This window comes from Corvus hawaiiensis, chromosome 3, assembly GCF_020740725.1.
Source record: "Corvus hawaiiensis isolate bCorHaw1 chromosome 3, bCorHaw1.pri.cur, whole genome shotgun sequence".
In the NCBI taxonomy this organism is placed as follows: Eukaryota; Metazoa; Chordata; class Aves; order Passeriformes; family Corvidae; genus Corvus; species Corvus hawaiiensis.
In genome coordinates this window covers 25,304,400-25,329,233 of record NC_063215.1, presented here as the reverse complement: position 1 = coordinate 25,329,233, position 24,834 = coordinate 25,304,400, and the positions used below count along the sequence as shown (strand labels likewise).

The window sequence follows — 24,834 nt, the reverse complement described above, 5'->3', positions numbered from 1 at the left end:
AGCACTTTAGAGTTTTCCCTAGATCCACATAATATTGTACTATTAATTGTTCTATGGGACCACCACTAGAATCATACAGCCATTGCTCCCACAAACAAAATCAGTTTCTGTTAAGTGAATCCATCTGAATACAAGTCACTACTACTTTTTTCAGAACAAAGATGTCTTAACAGAGATCTTCTAAATTAATAAGTATTTTACAGCAACTTGTAATATTACTTAGCTTAGGACAAAAATACCAGTTTATCAGTCCTATAAGGCATATGACATAATATTTATTCCTTTTAAATAAAGGAAGCAAAACTAAACCTATTAATTGGGAAATTAACTTTTCCATCTATTAAAGACAGTGCAGTATTTTTTTTGTTCATTTTAATGTGTAGCTTTTATATAAAATAATTTCACCTCCTGTTGTAACAACAACATGGACTTATGCTGTCAGTATATCAGTAATATGTGCCACAAGTAATTTATAAAGTGTAAGTTGATTGGTTTCCACAGTTAGCTTCAAATGTCATAATGCTTCAAGCTCTGGCAATAACCCCAGGTTTGTCTTTGCCTGAAAAGATGAAGGTTGGTGATTACAGAATTCTTTCATCAGTAAAACTATAGCCAGCATAATCAGTGTCCAGCTCTGATGAAAGGAAGGTCTGAGCTGCCCCTGCCTTTGCAGGAAGGCTCTGCCGAGATGGCCTAGGGCAGAAGCTCTCTGGGAACAGCTCCAGATAACTCTCCAGCTATTTCATCCCAGGCAAATGGCAGCACAGTACTTGGCATCAGAAGGTTTTCAGTAAGTTAAAGCATGAATAACTCACTATCAACTCACTTGTAGGCACCGAACTCAAATATTCACTGTCAACCTCAAAAGTTCAAAGTCAAATTGTAAATCACTATTTTTATTCATTTTTTCTTATATTTTATATCAACTCTACATTCTATAGAAACCTTCTGATGGTACCCATACATGTTGCTGGAACCCATTCCTACCACAATTATTTTCCTCTGCACTGCTGCAGTACTCTTGAGAAATTCTTAGATTTTTCTATATCAAGTCAGAGCTATGGAGAGGAAGGGAAAGAGCTAAAATTAAAATCTTAATTAAATTCTGTTTTAAAAGGAAGAAGAGAGGGCTGCCATTGCTAAAATCTGTAATGTGACTAGAGAGGCATAGGAGTAAGAGAAATTCAATTAGTAAGGTATTTTATTCACATCGTGTCTAACAAGAGGACTATTGGCTTCATCTTACTTCCCTCCAGATGCAAGATTCAGAACACACTGGATAGGTTAATAACAAACTCCTACAGGGAACATTCAGATTATGTATCATATTTAAGGTTTATTTCCCAATATTGCACACAAACACAAATGCATGAGAAAAGGCTGTCACAGCCATTTCTCTGGATTTGCTCTGAGATAATGCCTCAAACATATCAGCAAAGTTCAAGATGTGTTTTTGCAAAGTGATCCTATGGCTTCATGCAGAAGGCTGTGGGAGAAGACAGCACCTTTGCTGCCCCACAGGCTGCCCATTAATGCCCATCACATGTGGTAGAACTGTACCCACAATCTGTGGAGGGACATGGATCTGGGAGAGGTATGGACCTGGGGGAGCTATGCACTGGAAGTGACACAGAAACACCCTGGAGCTCCTCTGCAGTCTCCCTTGGAGAGGAAGGTGTGAACCTTGCCCAGTCATTGCTGTCATTTCTTTTCAGAGAGGATTCAGGTCTGGGCCCCAGATGAAAGAAGCACTTTCTAGTGGATCTGATCTAGACATCTCTTTGACAGGGAAGCACAGGATTTCAACCCTCTCTTTTACAATGTTTCTTAAAGACGTCATAAAAAGGTCCTCTCCTCAGCATACAGGTTGCAGCATACATCACCAGAAAAAAATGGCCCCGTAGAAAGCCCAGCTGCCAATCTCAGCTTGAAGACTTTCCTTTAGGAGCCGGGTGCCCCTTGGGGAATCATCTAACTTTGCAAAAAAATGAAGGGACCAGGACAAAATAAGGATCTATGTTTATTCCTTCACCTTTAAGGAAACTAGCGGAGGCTACAAAATCCTTCAGAGTGAGAGCTACTCACCTGCTCAATATTTTGATCACTGATTTCTTCAAGGTACTTTTTAAAAGGATTGGGTTGATAGGGCTCCTCCTTTTGCTGTGCACTCTTTCCTTTTGCCTGCGCAGGACGAATGACACCAGGTTTTGTCTTGACCCATAGCACATCCAAGAGAAAAGAGATGGAAGAAGAATAACATAAAATACTTTACAATTTACAGACTATTTGTTAGACAAGTCAATGCCAGTGGGGAGGTACTGACTATATTTTTAAAAATTTTATTAATTACATATTTCACCCCCAAAATTATTCACCAAAATTATTATGCTGCCTGGGATACTTCTAATACAGATTGTAGACAAAAGTGACAAGATCTGCTTTTAGACACAGAACTTCTTCATTGGCATGTGTTTATTACTGACAAAAAATAGGTACTGAGCTGTCAGACCACAGTTTGTGGCTTTTGCTGGCTGGTTTTTTTCTGGCTGTTCAGCTGCAGCTTGATAAGTTCAAGTCACACTTGATGCACAGCCACGCATCTGCTTTCACACTGGGCTCCTCAAAAGAGTAACAGTGAAACAAGGAAGGACAACCCGTGATGCTGTTAACTTATACTCAGGCAGAAGCATGTTAGGAAAAACCTTTCTGGGGAATAATACCAGTGATTGTATGCTGGATTTTATAGAGTCATGGAGTCACTGAATCAAACAGGTTGGAAAAGACCCTTACAATCATTGAGTCCAACCATAAAACTAATACTGCCAAGTTCACAACTAAACCATGTACCTGAGCACTCCATCTGCACCACACTTTAAAGGTATCTTTTAAATATCTGCAGTATATTATGTCCCATGAGTGGAAATTTTAAGACAGAGTATCAAAAGTGGAGACATACTATTGATTTCAGGTACTGTAAATGATACAAATGTAGAATAGAATTGTTTAGATTGGAAGAGGCCTCTAAGATAATCGAGTCCCACCAGTAAATTATATCACTAAGAGCCACATCTACACATCTTTTAAATATCCCCATGACTCAACAACTTCCCTGGGCAGCCTGAAGAAATTTTTCTTAATGTTCAGTATAAACCTTCCCTGACAAACTTGAGGCCATTTCATCTTGTCCTATCACTACCTCACTACAGGCTCCTTTCAGGCAGTTGTAGAGAGTGATAAGGTCTCCCCTGACCTTCCTTATCTCCTGGCTAAACAACCCCAGCTCCCTTAGCCCCTCCTCACAGGACTTGCTCCAGACCCTTCCCCAGCTCCATTGACTTTCTTTGGACTCACTCCAGTCCCTCAATGTCTTTCATGTAGTGAGTGGCCCACAAATGGAAATAGGATTTGAGGTGACACAGGATTTCCACTGGCGTCACCAGTGCCGAGCACAGGACAATCGCTGCCCTGGGCCTGCTGGCCCCCTGATACAGGCCACGATGCCATGGGCCTTCCTGGCTACCTGGGCACATGCTGGCTCATGTTCAGCTGCTGTTGAACATGAGCCAGCACTCCCAGGGCTTTTCCCACCAGGCAGCTTTCCAGCCACTCTGCCCTCAGCCTGTAGCACTGCCTGGGGTTGTTGTGACCCAAGTGCAGGACCCAGCACTTGACTTTGTTGAACCTCATACAGTTGGCCTCAGCCCATTGGTCCAGCCTGTGCAGATCCCTCTGCAGAGCCTTCCTACCCAGAAGATCAACACTCAACTTGCAAACTGGCTGAGGGTGTATTAAATCCACTCATACAGATCATCAATAAAGATACTAAGCAGAACAGGCTTCAATACTGAACCTTGGGGAACACCCCTTGTGACTGGCCACCAGCCAGATTTAACTCCTTTCACCACTCTCTGAGCCTGGCCATCCAGCCAGTTTTTCACTCCAGCTCCCTCTGAGGTTCCCCCAGCTTGGGAAGCCCCTCTGTGCACGCCACTGGAGCATTCCACTGCCGATCATGCCAGCACCAGAGCCATTCACCTCAGTGACAGAGTGACAGTATCTTCAAGTGTTCAGTTGGAAAAGTACAATTTGAGAGAATCTGATCAGCATGGATACGTGATACCCATCATTTCAGACAAATTGGATTGTTTGACCAAGAAAAAATTCCTTCGTTAGCAAGCAAACAAAAAATTTGACTATTAACTTCTCAATTTAGTATATCTGTGATTTTTTTGAATTCTTACAGTAAAATCTGACAAGATGGATTGTGGCATAAACTCTAAATGGAGGCTAAGGGATAATTTTAAAATAGACTTGTTCAGTGAGCCAAAAAAAAAAGGAAGAAAAAGTACACTTTCTCACTGGAATTTTAGTAGCCAAGTGTTCAAAGGTCTGTGATTGAATTTAAACTTTTAAATGAGTCAGTTGTATTCTTCTCTGTTACGACTAAGCCACAGAAAATGAATGGTCTCTGTCGCAACTTATATAGGTAACAACAGGACTGGTGCTGAGCTCCTTCTGTGGTTGCAGCACAGAGGGGAAGCTTGCCCAGCTGGGACTGAGGAATAGGTTTTGTCACAGCTCCCCATCACAGTATCCAGCTGGGTATAAAAATGCAGAGAAGAGACTTGATTCACTATTAGATTATTTATAAAATAAATATGTATACTTAATAACATCATGTTGTCTATTTATAAGAGCAATACACTCCAGGAGTCAGTCTGGAAAATAAAAAAGCTTATTATGAAAGTAAGCTTAAAATGATGCAGCTAAGATGGCTGGACGTAGCGTGTAAACTGAGTCATGGATCACCTTAAAAAAAGATCTGCAGGCATCCAGCAAGGACAAGGCAAGAGAGGTCTCCATTGGAGGGGAGGGTGCAGAGGGTGTTTTGTGCTCTGCTTCTGCCCTGGGAAAGGACAGAGCAGAGCCCGGGGTCTGAGGTGAAGGCAGCAGAGGCAGGCAGGAGCACAACACACCTGGGAAGAGCAAGGCCCAGGGAGTAAAATATCTTCCCTTAAACTCGTGTTTTATCCTCTCCCTCCTCTCCACAGATTGGGGCCCTTTCATTTGTCTCATCAAATAAGAAAAATATTCAACTGAAAGCAAAAAATCAGCTGTGAAGGGATACTAATTGTTTTTAAAGAGTAGTAACTGTCAAGCTGCATAAAAAATGTTTTCATTACAAAGATCAACTTTCTGAAAGATGCAGTGCTCATTTAATGAATTTATATTTCATTAATATATCTTTGTAGGATTCACCAAAAAATACTTATTTTTCTATCAAAATTTCTGAAAAGCATCCCTACAATATCTGGCTTTCAACAGAAAGGTAAATATAAATCTAAAAACAAAGGTGCAGTTGTTATCAAGTCATCATTATGCAGAAGAAGGACCTGTGGCCTTCTAGAACTCCTCCACGCCATGTAACTATGCAATTAAAAGCCCATTGTGGTACCTGAAATCATCAAGGATAAGCTATTCTCCTTTTGTAAGAAACCTCTTCCAAAAGCATGCTGTAGAAATGCTTTTAAGGAAGCATTTTCTAAACGACATCGTGTATTCAAGTGCTGACTGAGTCATATGTTTATGACTGACTCTGCTACCAGAGTGAGAGATATCAGCCAGCTACCAGAATTCTAAACACTTTATTAGCACTCTGACAAGCTATATAAAGTCTTTGATCCAAAACTAAGATCTTGAACTCTTTCTTTGATGGCAGATGTCACAGCTGACATACTGAGAAACAATCTACAACTAAGTTTTGCTGAGGAAACTGTTGGTCTTCCTACAACAACATCAAAAAATGGTAAAGGCTGTTATGGTAGCACTGGGCTGCCTTTGCATGGGTACAGAACTTCCAGCAAATTACACGGGGCCAAGGCACAAGTTCCAAAGCTGACCCATAATCAGTGATACTGGCCCAGTGCCAGGGTATTCTCTGGCATGGTTTTGGCCCAGGTCAGCAAGTGCACAATTAGAAATAAGCCAGAGTGCCTCCCCATAGGCAGTACAGACATGGCCACCCTCCTTCAGGAGCAGAAGGTATTTCACATGAAAATGAGCCTTGCATGATATCTGTCTGAAGTCAGAAGACTAAACGTCGGCAGATGTATGGGCATGTTCACCTCTACTTTTCTCCCCTGTTATTATAACACTGGTTGCCCCTGAGATCTTGCTGAAACTGGTGGGTCAGGTTCCAGTTGCAACCCCATTCCATCAGTGACAGAACAAGAAGGATTTGCTTGAAACTGAAAGAGGGTAGGTTTAGATTAGATATTAGGAAGAAATTATTTACTGTGAGAGTGGTGAGGCACTGGAACAGGTTACCCAGAGAAGTTGTGGATGCCCCAACCCTGGTCAGGTTGGATGGAGCTCTGAGCAACGTGGTCTAGTGAAAGCGTCCCTGTCCACAGCAGCGGAGTTGGAACTAGTCACAAACAGAGTTCCTCAGAGATCTGCTTGGGAATCTGGGCTTTGAATTATGGATGCAGATCAGCTAGAAAAGAGTGTCTGGCAAGGTGACGAAGTTTGCTGGTAATACTGATTAGGGGAGTAAAAACAAAGTATCAGTGCAAAGAGTTACCAACAGATCTTACAATACTGAGTGAATGAATGATAAAAGGCAGGTGAAACACAACTGAATTCAGCATTGATACATTTCACAGCAAAAAATTAAACTACATCCTAAATTTGTTCATGCTCATGCACCAATGAACTAATTAGCTGAGAAAACAGTTCTCACTACTCAGGAAATATATCTTGGCTTTATTGTGTACAGTTCTGTGCAAACATTGGCTTGCTGCTCAATACAAGTCAGAAGAACTAAATAAAGTACTATAAGTGGTTAAGAAAGGAATAGAAATATCAATTAAGGACCTTATCACACCCTCGTGTAAATTGGAAGTTCTGTATTCAGAGCTATACAAGAGCAGTTTATGGTTTTAGTCTCCCAATCACAAAAACAAAAACCTGAAAAAGATAAAGAAAAGGGCAAGAAGGATCAACAGTGATATGGGACAGTATCCATACTTTTCAAAGAGTGACCACGGAATTTTCAATTTTCTACAAGAAACAGAGATGACTGGTAGTGTATTATTCTTAATACCTAGAAAATAACTGATGTTACTTATAAAGTGAAGAAAGAAATATTAATTGCTGTTTCAGTACAAGAACTGAGGTCAAGTCATAGGTTTAAAACAAAGAAATAAAGTACTATTTTGCACAATGCATAATTACAAAGTAAAGCCTATGGATAGATGATGTTATAAAGACCAAAATATAACAATATTCAAAAAGTAACTGGAAAAAATCATGAAAGAAGACACAGTCAGATTGCTAGGCAGAAGAAATTGATTGAGGAAGTCCCTAAGATTCCATTAGTTGAAATACAAGGGGAAAAATTCTCATCCACATCTCTTTTCTTCCCGAAGCATTCATTAGTGGTCACTGTCACTTGGGCAGGTTTCATGATTTCTCTTCTGACTCTTCTTCAGAAAGTTTGGCTCCAAGAAGATGAAATTGTGATCAGAGCTAAAATGAACGTCTGATACATAATCTCACTTTCTGACTTGACCTTACCCTTGCTTTTCGCTAGTTAAAGCAGCTTTGATGTAAAACAGTGTAAGAAGAAAATAGATGCTAGTCTTCTTGCATTCAAACAAAACTGAGGAAGTGGAATATTGAAAGATTCCAAGAACCAGCAGCAGACTCTACTGCTGTCGTACACCTCAAGATTCAGCATGACTTTGTAGTTTGGCATTTGGCCCACAGGTTTACAAGTAGTGTCAGGATTTATAGCTTCTTAAACAGGTGTGCGTTCAGCACAGAAAGAAAAGCAATACAGCTCTGTAGAAGCAATTCAGCTTTGTAAAAAGATATTGACAGCAGGTTTTTTCAAAGGACTAAGAAAGCAAATAATACTTAATAAAATTTTGTGCTTGTGCACATTTTGAAAAGCAGTGTATCACAGCTGTGCTATACATACCAGCTGACTCTCAGTTACTATAGGCACCGACTTGTAAAGGTTGGCCTGCAAAAAAGATTAATACATACAGTATCATATGCAGTATCTGTGATTATAATGATGACAGAAAAAAATCCAGGTACAGCCCTAGGCTTAGCTTAGCTACAGAAGCTTTTCCCACAGATGCAGCGATATGACAGAATATAAAACATTCTCATTTCCAGTTTATTTCTAGATATAATCAAATACCTGTTAAGATTTTAGGGATTCTTTTTTCCGAGTGCAACAAAATTTCCCTTTTTCAGCTTGATCTAATAGTGAAATTTAAATCTTATTATCCTGAGCCTGCCATTGGCTGTTAATTTGCAGCATCAATGCTATTAACACTATGAATAGTACTGGGTTGACTACCTTCTCAATCTTTCCTAACTTTACAGTAGGAGAACCAGAACAATCCTACTTAAGCATACATGTCAGTAATATGGACATCCATTTTTCCAGTTAATCATGAGAAATTCCTATCTAGAGAATCATTATATTATTATTAAAAATCAGTGGTATCATCCCTAAAGCCAAGAGAGATGCATTTTTATTCAATGATGAATGGGATCATATCAAAGATCATACAGTTTTAAAAGTTGTTGAATTATAACTGTAGTACTTAGCTGTCAGCAGGTGTACACTGAAGTTAGTTTTCATATTTTTATACACTCCCTTGCTACTTGAACAATCACTTACATCCTTAAAAGGTTCTGAAGTGCATGAGAAGATAAAAGACAGCTGAGGCCAAGGCAAATCTGTAACATTTTCATTGTTAAATGGCAAGCTATCCCAACATACTTGTACAATCTACTACTCAATGTAACCTACTGGAGTAATTAGCAATATTCCCATGTGTGCATATATATATACCTTTATATGTGGCAATTATAAATAATACTTTAGCATTACTCATAAACAAATTTAAGCTCCTCTTTTAACCAAAAATGCCCTCAAAGCAACATTTTGACAAGCATCCCAATATTAGATATCATAAATACTAAAAGAAGACAAGTCTATGGGAAACCACTTCTGTGTGCCCTTTTCCTAAGGGTCAGAGGACAAACCACCTCCTGGATTATTAACTGGGGCAGAAATAGCCTTTTTATCTCCTACTAAGGAAGAAGAGCAAAAGAGGGGGAAAGAGCTGTGATGCACCTATGCTGTTATAGACACCTGTTACATCCCTCAGGAGACTGCTGCAGAGTACAGCAATGGCAGAGCACAGGAGAGCCTGGACCCATCAAGCTCAGGCACCACAGCCCAGCCTGGAGACCCCAGTCTGTCTCCTGACACTCAAAAAATTCAACACACTTGCAGAATTTATAGGAAAGATTAGCCTACCAATAATGCTCTGTGTTATTCCCAAACACATTTTTAAATATTAATTTGTTCATTCATCTAGAAAGTTCTGGTGGAGACTGACAAAGAAGTGTTTGTAAGGGTGATTTTCCACGCCAGCAAAGAGAAACTGGTTGTATCCCTAGGCATCCCTAAGCTGGATGCCTGAATTTATGGTAAATATTGGCTCCAGTTTTGGGAGCTGGAGATCTGCACTGGAGTGTTATTTAATACACTCTGTTCTCAAAGACTATCTCTGAAGTACACTCTTTTATTTCATTAAAAAGCTCTCTTCTGATATTCTTCCTAATTAGTCTGAGCCAGCACAATCTGCCAAGCAAAAAAATCACAGTATGCAATAAAATATGCATACTGCCACACTCAGGAAGCAAAATTGAATTGATCAGTCAAGCATTGTGCTGGCATAAAACTGGGAGACCTCTATTGCTTTGCCAGCACTGCTTTGATTTGAGGTTCAATAGAAATGCTGAATGATGAATAGTAAGCTGAGATTTCTCACCACATGACTAGATGAGTTGCAAGTAAAATGTGGAACCTGCAGTAACTGTGTATACTAGAGAGAATTAAAATGTTCGTTGAGTTTAATGTCTCAATAATTGGACAAATGACTCAATATAGATATATTCATCATATGTTGGAATGTGTGTGTACGTGACAGAACAGCTTCTATTCATCTAAACTGTGGGTTTTCAGCCAGCTCTGTACCTTGGAAAGAAAAATTTGGATCAACCCCAAACTCTGAAGGATAAGAAAGAACTAAAGGACTTCTACCAAAGCAAGTCCCCTACAATGGACCCTTCAGGACCTATAACAAACAGTCTGTTTACCAAACAGCCAAACTCTTGCCCCAGGCTTGAAGGAAACAACAACAAAGTGTGTGAGGAAATTAATTTTAATATCATATTCATACAGGTAAAATTATCAACAGACACAGCAGTGAAGAGACTCCAGCCATGATGGATTTACTACAGGGAAGACACCTCAATTCTCAAATGCCAGCACTGTTATACACGTGCTTGTCTGTGTTAGTCAACACCTGGTATCACAAGTAGATGCTTGTTCAGACTCACCCAGTATCGTTTAGGAGCAGACAAAGTAAGCATTTCTGCATACAAAATATAGAGCAATTGTAAAAGTACTTACATATCTGGTTTCACGCCCAGCTGCTCTCTGCAATGTTGTTGACATCTTGTAAGTAAAAAAAAATAGATGTATGATTAATATATTGTGTTACTCTGAACAGTAACCCTAAGAGATTTTCAGCATTCTGAGAATTTATTAATTGCTCAAATTCAGGAAAACTTAAGTTTTCCAGAAAGATTCACACCATACATGAGACTAAGGCATATTTAAGTTTTGCTTGTATATTTCCTGTAGAAAATGCTACTTAATTTTACTGCTCAAAAATATTGATCCTGCTTTATTGAGGACAGCATTTAATATGAGAACTCTCATAACAAAATGCTTATTATTAGATAGCCATAGGTATCATTGCCCCATGAAATTTAAGTTACATTTGCTCACAAAATACCCTAAAATATTACCTCTCTGTGCTCTCATTTGCAAGAACTTGCTTTAATTTGACTAATCCATAATAATTCTATGGCAGTTACTTATCAGCTCTTTTTTTCTTTCATGTCTATGACCTTTGTTTACCCTGTTAAGCACTTTTTGACCTCATTCTGAGATCTTCACCACTTTTAGCTTGGTCCCTAAGCTACATCCTGTTAAGCCCACCTTTTGCCCCCCTTTGTTTGATATCATGACGGCTTAAAGATGCCTTCCATTCTCAATTGCCCAAGGAAGTGGTTGTTGGATACTATAAATCAGCTTAGTAGCAGCATTTTAACCACTTCAGATTCTTCAGGCATTAGGAAACACTCTCAGTAACAGTGTCTGCCCATCCTTCAGCTGCTATCACATTTCTGTCTTTCAGACTCTAGGAGTCTAATTCACTGCTGCATGCTGATTGACAGAAGTAATTTCAATTTCAAAAATGAAAATTAAATTTGAATTGTATATTCAATATAGCCACTCAGAAATGCTGCACCGGTGCCCTATTCTTGCATGGTGGACTGGACATTCAGTGTGATATTTTGAATGGATCAACTTTTTGATGTGTTCATCTGCCAGAAATTCCTTTCCTCCCACTTTCAGTTGGGTATCCTCCATTTTCACTTTCTGATAGCTACCACGAGCAACTTAAATTTACCTGGAGCAAACTGAATACAGGACCTTCTTCCCTTGGTTAGCCATCCTTCTGAACTCAGAAGGCACATCAGTATAACTTAATGAAAACAGAAGTTTAGAAGTAGAGGATTGACCCTGACTCTCACTACCTATTTTGTAGTTATCCAGGAGAAAGAGATGTTGCAGACATCCTCCTTCTGGGAGTGGTGAGACTTAAAATGAGATCAGAACCTCAGAGCAAGTCCAATTGTTAATTTAATACTGCCATTATTTGAAAATAAATAATGATCTTGAAAAAAACCCTATGTTCTGAAAGATGCTTCCAGCCATTGAAGCTAGAAACATTGGTTGCTTTGTAGTAAGGACATATGGATGGAATGAAATCTGGGAGAAGGCCAGAGACCCTGCCATAAGGCAGGCAAGGTATGAGAGATTTTTAGCCTCTGAAGCCTTAATAAACTGTTTCTCTTTCATAATATATCTCCTTCTGACTTCAGGAAAGCATCCTGCAGCAAAGACTGCATTGACTCCAGGGCTACAGTTCTGTCCTTCCATGCTTTTTTAACTGCCAAACGCTTCTGATGTTGCATTTCTCAGCTGCAGCTTTGTGTTGCCATCGGTTTTACTGTAGCAGCAGTCTCTACTGCCCACTGATTTTGCCTGCCTTGATATCTACCTGAAAAGAGACCTTGCTGTGGAGGTGGGCTTATTCATTTACCTTGCCAACATCTGACTCGGTGCTCATCTGCAGAAAACTTGGAGAAGACTCACACCGGCGCTGGAAAATTATTTTCAACAGAGAATGGACATATTAATGACAAGAGACATAATGAAAAGAAGATAATAAGTCCATTCCATGTACTGATGGGATACCATAGTCAATGGGTCCTGCAGGACTTGATCAATGACAGCACACAGCTCTTCTGTCTGTTGTCTGAGCTGGGCAGGGGAGCACATCTGAAAAGGATGGATCACTCAGTTAACCATTGCTTTTTGCTTTCAAGTATAGACCTGAAAGATAAATAACATCACTACCTCTGAATGAGTGTCCAAAGCAGCTCCTTCAGTCACACCAGCAGGCTTGGTCGGCTCTTCTAATGCCTGCAATTCAAGAGGTATTGGTGTGATACCAAGCCGAAAATTTTAAAAACCAAGCAAACATGCGCTTTTTGCAACACTGTTTCCAAAGGTGGCACTTCCTCTTTCACCATGGAAATATGGAAAAAAAAAAAGAAGTTACAGGCCTAGTGATGTTCTACAGGTTACCAACACCTGATTCAGAATGTAGATATGGGTTTACAGAGAAGAGAGTATTCAAGCAGGGTGAATCATCTCTACTTTTGAAGGTCAGAAGCTACCAGTTCAAATTGTCTTCTCCTTCAACAATGCCCCCTCCTTCACAGTAAACGTGACACAGTGAGTGTGCACTCTGCTGCCTGCCATTGGAGATCCACCAGCTGTGAGCAGGTGGACAAGGCAGGGACCCAAACACACAGGAGGCCCTTTCTTTTCCCTCAGTAGATGTTTTCTGTAAAAATTGTCTCCTGTTTAAAGGGGATGGTGATTTCACCTTGCAACAAAAATAGTGTCTGACATTCTTGGGTTTTAGCCTGAAATCAGAAATGTACAAAGCAAATTATGCTCTATACTCTATTTGTGATCTCACACTAAGCAGATATGCAATCTCTCCAAAACAAAACACAAGCTTCTTGTGCTTGGCTATACAGCTCACTTTCCTATGCCAGTACTTGGAGCAGGTTTGAGAACAGTGGAAATCAGTTTGCCGATCCCTTCACTTTATAAGGGTCACAAAACACTCTCAAAATCCAAAATCCACTGCTCTGTTCCCTTTTCATCTTTGTCCAACATCTGTGAAGCACATTCTCCCTGCCATCATCCATTTTTGCTTTGAAGTGATTTTCAAATAGACACCGTGCTGAGACCAAAAATTACTCTGGAAGCCTGCTGATATGTCTGCTGAAGTTGGACTACAGGGAACGGAACTGCAGGGTTTGTGGAGGTTTTTTTGTTTAACACATTATGGTTTTGTAAGGTTTCATTTTGTCAATTTTTTTTTTAAAAAGTATAAGAGAAAAAAAAGAGCATTCCAGTAAAGCCCTTTTTTCATGCATGTGGGATTCTGCAGGAATGGACTGGTCCCAGTGAGGTGGGTATGAGGGCTGCCAAATGCAGGAGACTATGTGCAGCTGTGAGGGAAATGTCAGAATCTTTAAAAAATAAAAAAGAAAATAAGCATACTTATTTCTGAGTTTTACTTTGCTGAGTACATTTGATTTCTTTCCTTGTCCAGCTACTTGCAGCATACATCTATGTATACCTAAGTGAAAAGTTAATGACAATTTACTTTTAATATTATTCTAATACCATCCACAAATGATCTTGCACAAAAGCACATTTATGGAACACCATGCCTTCTACTAAAATTAAAAGTAGTTGCTTTCCAAACATTTCTTCCTTTCTCTCCATCTCCCGACAAATGTGTTGGCCATAGAGTAGTTGTAGTTCAAAAGGTAAAAAGTAAAAGTGATTCACTTTAATATACAGAAATTAATGTAATCTTATCCCAAGACAGACCATGAAAAGACAAATAGCCTTTCTCATCTCTGCAGTCTCATCATTGTTACCCAGCTAGAGTTTCAAAAAGACGAACAGTCCTGTCGAAGAGGAGGGCTCAGCTAAGGAGAGCTCAGCGCTGCACTCAAGTACAGTGGCCCTGGTTCAATTTCAGGTAATATTACATCCTTCTGGTAAACTTAAAATGAAGCAATAAAATTAAGTAGAGAGTAATTTCAGTAGCTATTAGGGTTGGGATTGACAAAGCAGCCTGTTGTAGAGGGATGATGAGTTTGAATCTGAGTTAGGAAAAAAGAAAACTTTTAATCAATCATGGGTTTGGAATGGGGAAATATGTCAGCGTCTCAAAATCCCCAAGAAACCAGTAAGATATTAAACCTAACAAAGGAATTGTTAAGAAAAAACTACATGTTTCTGTTTCATATTCACTTCACCAGAATAGTGGGTGAATGCAACCAAGGATAAGAAACAACTAGCCTGAAGATTTGGGGGAATCTTTCTACAGGAATTACAGCTGCATCCAAAGGTGTCTGTTCAGAGCCAAGACTGGCTAATTTAAGAATTCATCAGTTTCAGTAGAAACTGAGTTCCCAAATATCTTTCCATTTTGGAGCCTTCAGTGACTAAGGAATTCAGGTGAGCACAGCACCTGAGGTCTGCATCCTCCACAGTCCTGAGATCCAACCATCACGCAGGAGCCACACTAGAAAAAGCTGCAGTGTTCTCCCTTTCTGTACCTTTGGGAAGAGAAAATTTTAATTTTCAAACCAATTAATCAAATTTTATTCACTCTTTCACCTCTTTAGTTCATCTTTTTTTCTTTCTTTTTTCTTTCCCTTATTTTTCATTTTATCTTATTTGAACAGCTGAGTCCTCCAAAGAAAGAGAAGAAACAGGAAACTATACTTTCTATAACTATCCCTACCACCTCTACAGAGATAAATGGTTCTGTTTAACCTGTTGTTAGCTTTTCAAAACACGTCTCAATTCTTTTTTTCAACATGCCTTCTTTTTTATTTTCACTTTTCCACATAGAAAGAAATTGAGATAAAAATGTACAACTACTTTTTTCCAAAATTACTGGTGTTATCATGCAAAAATATTATGATTAATTTAAAACAGTAGTGCTATCTACATGCTGCTGATTAGCACTATCAACAGCATTCAAGATTCTCTTCCTGGGCTGATGGTCTAACAAATCAGAAGTGGAACATTCTTATTTAGACATTCAAATTTTTGATTATATATGAAACAACAGTGGTACCAAAATTTAAAAGAAGATTGTAGTTTAGATAATGAAAATGTAAAGCAATTTATATGAAATAACCATGTGGTGAATCACTAATTTTTTGCCATGCAAAGGGCAACTTTGAGGGTGTGATGCATTTGTGCCATTGACATCATTGACGACTACAATCCTTCCCTCCTCTTTCTTCCTTTTTGAGTGCTAAAACTTTATCAGAGCTGAAAGGATACTGGTAAATGATCCAAACACAATCTCCAGTATTTTGTTAGAAGACTGAAATGTCGTGGTTACATATAGGAAATATAGAACATTAATTCATCCACCAATAGACCACATCAATAGAAAAAGAAAAAAATAATTTTGTGACCTAGATCTGACATAGCTTTCCTCTTCCTGTATTGTGAAAACCCTGGACTGAGCATATTTTTCCCATCACTATCTTTTCCTAAGCCCTCAGCACATGCAAAAAAAATCCCACTGTGTAATGGAACTTCACATACCATTAATTCCTTTAACTTATTTCTTGAAGATTCTGGGGGATTATACTGAAAATTTTAATGAAATTATACTGACTACTTTCTGTCTTATAAAATAATTAATACTGAAAACTGCAAGGGCCATGAAAACTGAGGGCGGTCATAGGCTGCTCCCACATTGGCACATTTGATTATTATTACAGACAAAGTAGATCTTTCATTTATTCCTACAACTGCACAAATTATTGCCTTTCTTTCTTACCATGAGGTATTTATCTCTAGCCTTGAGAAACACTTTGGTGTGAACACATAATGTGGATGCAAGAAATTCATATAGTAAGTGCACACCAGAATTATTTGGGGAAAATTAAAATCTATTTTTATCAACAAAGTCTTGTCAGAAATGCTTTCCAGGTCCAGAAAGTTCTGACATGCCTAGTAGCCAATTGTCCAGCAGTCAGGTCAATCGTCTGAGAGTGAGAAAAATTTGCTTCCAGGTTCCTGCTGTACGATTTCAAGGAATGACCTGGATCTGCGTTTGCCATGATCAGTTCCTATAGTAATGGATTTTTGATAATACAATAAGTAAGAGTTTCCTAAAGGCAAGAACTTAAAGCTGGGTTTTCAGTGTAGCTGAACACTGCCATATTTCCTCAGTTGCATTTCTTCCTTTTCAGTTAAAAAAAAACCCACAAAAACCAACCAAATCCAAAACCCAACATGCCTTCTTTTTCCTTCTGGATGCAGAGGAAAATACCTTTTTCTTTTTTTCTTTCCACAAGGAGAATATGCTGCATTGCCTATAGTCTGTTTTTGTAGGCAATGGGTTGCAATTACCAGGTCTTTGGAGTTTTCTAAGTGTAGCAAAACATGGAAAGACTGTTTTATTTTTTCTACATTTATTTAGAATTGAAATTATTGTTGTCTGCTTGTAATTACTTGATAAATGCAATCCAGATGAGTCGACATTTGCACCTATTCCACCCATAGCCAGTCATGCCTAGTGTTATTCAGAAGACTTGGTCAGTGTGGGATAAGCCTCAGCTGTGAAGCAGGTGTGTTTCATGACACATTCCATCATGCTGGCTTGTAACACGTGTGCCACACTTCATCTCCAGTTCAGGCTGAGGGAAGTCTGAGCACCAAGTCTGTATGCCCATGTTTCCTTCCCATTCAAATGATGCTCAGATAAGGGAAATTCACCCAATTAGCATGTAGAGCACGTGTAGCTGGACAAATACAACAAACCCAGATTTCCCTGCATAGACCTTGCTGTAGACCAAAGACCACAGAAGTGTTAAGAGAAAACTTTTTTGGTTTGTAAATCCAAGGCCTACAACAGTTTTTTGGGTTCCATCTCAAATTTTACATAATCCTTAAGATGAAGTTGGATCTGTTTTAAGAGACTGTCAACTTTCAAGGCCCTTGAAAGAAAAAGGGAGCTCATAGGCTGCTTCTGCATTCGCATATTTGGTTACTATTATAGACATACAAGGTCCTTTATCACTCTACAACTGCACAATTATTGCCTTTCTTTCTTAACATGAGGTATGCAACGTTATGAATTTTTCTGTAGCTCCTGGAAATAAACTCTTCATCTATCCATTTTGACTGAAAGACACAGTAGTAGATATTTGATAAATACAACCTCTAAATAATAGAAACATTACTTTTTAAATAATACCCAGTTCAGAATGGAATTTTGAATTAGACTCTTATCACATCCATATAATTGTAGAACCTACACAAGAGTGAGTGTCTGCAGAAGGGTGACTCACTGTCTCAGCGCTAATAAGGCCAGAAGGAATGACAGTGCTCACCTAGTCTGACTTCTTTAAACCACAGGACTACATGGAATTACTATATGAGGAGCCAGAAAAATGTCCTGTCTTGATTTTTCAATTTTTGTGATAAAGAGCCTATTTCAGTCTCCAGCAATTTTTTCTAATCGTTAATTATTTCTTTCTGTCAAATTTTTCCTTATGCCTGTATTAAACTTGCTCAGCTTCCCCTTCTAGCCTGTGGATCCTATCATCAGCTGAGCTGGAGACTTCAGTATCACAGTCTGTGGACCTGCCTCATAGCTCTGAATATGTGTGGCTGCTGACTGACCCTGATTATCATCAACTCATTATCAGCATTTCTGCCGTCCTTGCTCGGGCACTGTGGAGCTGTACCCTTGCTGATGAGGACATTGTCCTGCCATCCTTGCTGCCATCTCAGCTCCTGACACACCTTTCCTGTGGAGCAACCCCCTCTTGCTGCTCCCTGACAGAGCCTGACCATGCTGAGGATAAGTCCCTTAAAAACAAGTTTTGGTCTTCTGGCTGTGAAGGAAGTTACAGCCCAACCTTCCAAGAGATATCCTGGATAGGCCTTTTTGTGAGCAGAGAGCAGGTGATAGGAGAAACACCAGGTTCACACAAACTCAAACAGCTGGGAAGTTTGCCAGTGAGATTTGACGAGATTAAGCCACTTCTGAGTTACTCAAAGTATACACATATATAGTCTATCAGCCTTTTCTTCTCTACGAATGGGCACATACTAGAACAGCTGTCTTTGAGTAAGAGTACTGGAAGGTAAGAAGAACATGTTCTAGAAAAAACATTAAGGTAATGGCAGCCTAATGGTTTCATAAGCAGGAGTTGAAAAATGCCAGTTTAAATGAAAGCATCTACACAAACATAAAAGAAAACTTGAGAAAGTTAGAGACCAGGAGACAATTTAGAGGGAGACAAATCATTGCACCTTACATGGCATGTGAGTAGCGGTTTTCTGTCGTGGGATCTAATTAATACTACAGATGAATTGTTACTAAGATCACCCACAACACAATTCTGACTAATTTTATTTCTCATGACCACTTAAATTAAGTAATATAATTACTCACACAGTGGAAAATAGCTGACTTCTGACAATGTGCATTTATAATTTAATCACATAGCAAAACACTTTTTTAGCACCTTAGGCTAAAAAATGTATCTTAAAAAAATGTTGTATTTCTAATCACATAACCATTATTTTAATGTTAATAAAACATCACTTATGCAGTTAAAATCTTATCATCTTAAATCTCTCTCTTTTTAATTCTGTGCATAAAATGCTTTGCATAAAATGGGAACAACAACACAATTATTGTCATTAAGCTAGAATGTATCATGAATTCAACAATTCTGAGGAGAATACTTGGATATTAAGGCTTGCTACAGCGGGCCCGAGTGTGCCATGTGACTACTTCATGCTTTCTCATAGGAGTCATACTCTAAACTCTTATCAGCTAACACAACGGGACTAGTTTAGGAGCGCTACGATTAGCTGCTGCTGCAGATCAATAGGAGATTGTTATCCATAATTCTCAAGATGGGAGAAAGCATGTGCTCAGGCAATGCTGAAACACACACTTAAAAAGTTAATTAGTCAAGAGTCTCTCCTGAAGGCAAATCCTACAGTGGAGAATTGATTTCTTATTAGTACTACATGACTACTTTCACTACTGAAAGATACACCAAGGCTACGATTTTCAGTAAATCAATGGGTAACCAAAAGTCTATTTAAACACAGATATCTCTTGAGTCGTTACTTTTCCTACAGATGCTGGTGTTAGATTGCACAATTCAGTTTTATGAACTGGGCATAAGTAACATGCATGTTGTGAGTCAATGCCCTGGAGAGCACCAGCAAGATAAATAAAATCCATCAAAATAAATCCATTTTCTTATGAAAAAGTGCAATCAGACAGCTGACATAAACCCACTAGTTCACATCAGGAGTGTGATCTTAGAGTGAATACCCTGCTCAGAGTCACCTACCTGGCTTGGGTTGCAGAGTGGTGCAGTCTCAGAGTGCACGAACAGTGCCTTTCAGGTGAAGTCAACTATGAAGTGGTACTTCAGGAGTCCACCAAATTCTTCCACCTGCTAACAGGCTTTCTGCTCAAACAAAACCCTCCCAAAATACATTCTGTAGGGGTGTAGAATCTCCTGCATTGGCTATTTTCCTTTACAGAGCCGTTTCTATTGCACCACATTGCAAGCTAAAGCAAACATAACCTTCATTAGTGCATTCAAGATTTAAGTAAGGGAAGGATCAGGTTTTATGCAAAGGTTTTAAAAAATCATTCAAGATGAAAAGAACATTGGAAAAGAAAGGAATGTCTCTTTTTTTCTGAAAAAGAATCTGATTTATAGTAGTTAATTGATAAATACTAGATCACAATCAGTAATACTTCAAGGAGACAATTATCATCTTCAGATTTTGTACACAGTTAAGTTCACCCTCTCCAATAACTTTAGGCTTTGTAAACTACTAGTGAAATAAACTGAGCTGTATATGTGAATAAATATTTAGATGTGTAGTCAGGAATGCTTAGTCTTAAAGAAATTAATCAAAGGCTAAGTTCCTCACCTAGGTCCTGAACAGAAAGCTTTTTCTGATAAAGCTACAAACTGGATGTAAGCATGATTATGTCTTTAAACATGTAAGACACTTAGCTCATCAATCATCAGAGAAAATTTTTGTTAAACTTAGATATTCTTTTGAGCAAAACTAATTTGGGGAAAATATTTAGGAAATATATATCCATGGGTATTTTGAACCCTTCATGCAAGCTTAAATTTTCAATTGACTTTTAAAGTTGCATTATCTAAATAAGGACTATACAGCCTAACCTTTTTTGGCTTTTTTACTTTGGTAGTAAATCCATGCACTGAAGTCTGGGGTTTGAACCTATTTGCCTGTCCTACAGAAAATGATTGTTACCTCAAACTACATACTGGGAACGGCCCACTGCCTAGCTCTTAAAGTGTTCAAGAAGAATGGAAGTTAACAGAGGTCAGAACAATGGCCAGGATGGTTCTAACAGTTTAACAAGGCAGTTGGTCAAAATTGCATATTTTGGGATGTTAAATTTACAGATATAAGCACAGCTGTCCAATAATCATTAAGTGACCAAGATCTACTGACTGTCAGGTCCCAGAACAGCAGTGCTCTACAGCGGCCGGGATGGGGTCTGTGGCTCAGACCAGGAAGCCGTGACAGCTCCACAGAGAGCGTCCTGCAAGGGACAGTCCCCAGAGGTCTGCGGGGATCCCTCGGCCGCCGGGGTGCCTCTGCAGGGGGGGCTGTCTCAGCAGGCTGTCAGCCCTTCAGTGATTCAGCGGGAGTGATTTCAGCGCTTGTGCTGCGAGGCAAACCCCAGGCTGGACCGGGAGGAGAGAGACGAGAGGCTCGTAGGGCAGTTCCACATGGGGCAGCTTTATTTGCCCGCACCTCTATCTCCCCGTCAAAGGGGGAGAGGGCTAGATCTTATAGGGATACAAGGGTGGGTGTGAGAGGGTAGAAGCCAATGGGTTACAAGGACTCTACATAAGGTCTCCCAGAGGATGATGGTTCTTGTTTTCTCTCACCCTCACTGCAAAGTGCTGCCTTTTCCAAGGGGAGTCTGCTGGGAGGTTATGCAATGTCCTTATCAGCCCCCTCCAGGGCAGGGGCTGGGCATACCCCGCAGTGCTCCAGACACTTTCCAATAACAAAACAGATTTGGAGATGTTGCCATAAAAGGCATTTCCTTTAGCACACTGGGATTTTTTCCTTTTTTATAGTAAATTGCTTTTCAGAAATTCAGAGTAGTGAAGTCTTTGATCTTCAGTGAAAGTGGTTGACCCTGAAAAATGGCTGGAATTATAATCCTGAGTAGTTAGTCGCCAGAACTTCCATTCTGCAGTATCCCCCAACAGAAATGTCAGAATTTGTACATAAAGGTGAATGGTCTCAAATATACAATGCAATGCTCATGTCTTTGAGCAAACACTAACCTTCTGTTCCATAAGCAATGTGTTTGTAGGGATTGCTGCAAATGCCTTGTAGCTTGTCTTGATCTTGTACTGCTAAAAGGGTAAACCAGAAAGCAGGAAGAGAAGTAAAACAGAGTAGAAGAGGGAGAGAGAGGGAAGAGAGGGGAAAGGTACGACAGAATGAAAGACAATTCCAATCATCTTGCAGACACGTTGCAACAAAACAATGCTTACATATTTCCCAGAAAAGCTATTTCTTAAAGAAAATATTGTGTTTCTGTTAACATTTTAAAGTCGTGTAACGTACATGTTTTGTTCTTAGGAATGAAGTAGGACAAAGCAAATTCCCTCTACCTTACATCTTCTAAAGTAAGTTGAGCTTATAGCTTCCAAATTAAGTTTAACCACTTTCTGCTGACTACCACCCTTAAATGAGTATCAGGAGAGGCTGTAAGTTTTTTCCAATTTTTCTGGTGATTTGGTATGAAAATGCACAGCTATTACTGTCAGCACATCCACCTCAGCAACGGTTGCTGAGTGGTGTGATCCTGAACCACAAAATCAGAGGGATTTCTGTGATTGGCTCTCATGAGACTGATTATGATCCTTAAATGCTGAATTGCTTGTGTGAGTGGATAGAACATTTAAGTCTTGATGCAGCTTTTCATCTCCTGAATAAATAACTCTACCAACCAAACAAAATAAGTACAGGAACTTTCATACTCTTATAAAGCTTACAGAACTGGCAATCTAAACCATACAAAATGTATGGGTTTGTGTAGGAAAATTCTAAGATCAACCTTAAAAATTATTATTTTCAAATAATTTATATCTTAGAATATATTACTTTGCCCGGTTATTTTTAACTCCTTACAAACCATATTTTTTACATTTTCATTGCAAATGTAGAGGCTGAATTCAGTAACTTTAAAAAGATTTATGAGGTTCTTCTATACTTATACGAGTTCAAGAGCTAGGATTCTTAATCACATGACTGTTGGATTTTTATTACTATTACTACTATTATTATTGTGTAGATATTTGTTACATTGTTCCCTTTTAGGCAACAATCTAACAAAAAATCCTAAATTCACACAAGAATAGACTTTTAAGTCAGTGTTTGATTACTTCTATGATAACCATCCAGAAATAAAGTTATTTGTTAATCAGGTCAGGTTTTTTAATGTACCATTACCTGCAACAGTAAATACTGGTGGTTATGAGATAACAGTCTGAAAGAGAATGTTGCACGTTGGGTCATTCTTTTTTTATCTTTTAATTTTCTTTATATCTACTAAAAGTCTTGATGACAGCAGAGTGGGCAAAATTTTAACTCAGATAAGAAATTTATCTGCACACCTATCTTGAAATAGTGTAGGACACGACCTTTTAATTCTTTCTATACATAATATTGTTTGCTTTTGACTTCACTCATTCTTAGTGAGGAGCTGGAGAATGAGTCATTCAAGAAGTCAGTAATCACAGCAATCATATTGAATTAAGATCTTGACAAAGCAGATGAATACAAATGCTGGAACTGAACTTCTTTCTATTTTTTGGTGAGAGGGGCTTTAGAGCATGGGATAGTAATTCATATGAGGTTTAGTGATTCTAACTTGGATGTCTACCATTCAGGCTCTTCAGTCAACACGAATGCTTTTTATGATCATAGGCATTTCTGTAGAATTAATCTCATCCCAAACTAGGCAACTAGAAAAGTAAAATAAAATAATCTTCTGAAGACGCCATATTCTCTCCATTAGCTGTAATAGAATCACCTAAACTGTGCTTCCATGTGTAACATTCAAATGTCAAAAGTCACGTGAGTTGAATCCTGCCCTTAGAACATTTAGACAGCAACACTGCATAGCTCCATAGATATATTAATGCATATACAAAAACTATATTCGTAAGAGATAAAATACTGATCACTGAGATGGAAGACCAAATTCCAAATATTAAAATAGGCATATTCACAAAATGTATCCTTGTTTGATTATAATTGATATTCAACTAAAAACTGTATAATTGAACATGTGAAATACATGAAATACAACGTCTTCACAAGCACATAGGCTTTGACATGGTGAAATGAACATCATATATGAAAAGAAAACTATTATCACTTTGACATTAGTTGTACTATTATATGAACTAAACAAAGACATAAGAGACTGTTAAAATGTAAAAGTTTCTATACTGCTTTCATGTGCTTCATGACTTCCAGATACTGTAGAATTTGGGAGCAATGTGCTATTTTCACAGGTTTGAGATGAGTGGAAAGTCTTTAATTCAGTTTCTCATCTCTATAAATATGTTTCTTTACACATTATTTCATGTTTTTTAAAATTACTTTTTCAATGCCTAAATACATTTAACAATCTGCTTCACAGGAATCTAGCAGTAATTTTAAACAGCCATGGATAGTTAGGTCTGCTGGCCTGCACCTTGGTACAGCCAAAAGCAAACCAATTCCAACATCAAAGCTTGGGTAAATGTCAGTCTGGGGAGTTCAGGGGAAAATGTCCTTGAGTTTTTGTTCAAATGATCACCTAAGACACCCACAGGGTGTTGCAAAATGTGCTAGACATGCACTGTAAAGGCTTACAATCAGTGACCAACCACAGTAGCACAGAGCTCCTCCTGAATAATCTTTCCTGCTTTATGGTAGCTTTTGCAGCTGTGCTGAGCTCCATGTTGCTGAAGTCAGTTTGTTCCCCAGCTGTTCTGGGTAGATCTATATGCAATCCTGAGCTACATTCAAATAGGAAAAATCAAAGAATATGTAAGAATGATACACCATGAAACCACTACAAAGTTTTTTCAAACCAGAAAGCCAGAAGTTTTTATTCTAACAACTGTTCCTTGTTGAAACAAATTTATCTTTCCCTACTCTGTCTCACCATCCATTTTGCTAAATTAGGTCCATGAGGACACTATCAAAGTATCTACAAAGTCTAGGGAGAGGGCTTTTATTTCCTGGGGTCACCCAAACTTCACACTTCGCACTGATCTGTGGATTTATGTTTATATTCACTTTGCAAAACATTCCTATTTTTAAATCATTAATGAATATAAACCATGGGAAAGCATATGCTTATAAATACACATATACAAACAGTTAAACAAATGGATAGGTTATGAATAGGTGCATGTCTGAATTCTGGTTTA

At 38.7% G+C, this 24,834-nt stretch overlaps 1 protein-coding gene across 6 annotated transcripts in view; it reads right to left on the bottom strand.

The window, feature by feature from the left end:
• The window catches only part of LOC125323714 (muscular LMNA interacting protein), a 103,660-nt gene that overhangs the window by 24,559 nt on the left and 54,267 nt on the right, over positions 1-24,834 (bottom strand). For 2 of the 6 annotated variants that reach the window (XM_048298900.1, XM_048298903.1), the window contains 7 exons: positions 21,685-21,756; positions 12,590-12,655; positions 12,428-12,511; positions 12,273-12,332; positions 10,508-10,552; positions 7,985-8,029; positions 2,086-2,211 (listed from right to left, as the gene is read on the bottom strand). In XM_048298900.1, coding sequence (XP_048154857.1) covers positions 2,086-2,211; positions 7,985-8,029; positions 10,508-10,552; positions 12,273-12,332; positions 12,428-12,511; positions 12,590-12,655; positions 21,685-21,756 — 498 coding nt within the window. Of the gene's footprint in view, positions 1-2,085; positions 2,212-7,984; positions 8,030-10,507; positions 10,553-12,272; positions 12,333-12,427; positions 12,512-12,589; positions 12,656-19,680; positions 19,905-21,684; positions 21,757-24,834 lie in introns of those variants that run through there. The other 4 variants (XM_048298901.1, XM_048298902.1, XM_048298904.1 and 1 more) reach the window with 4 other exon arrangements.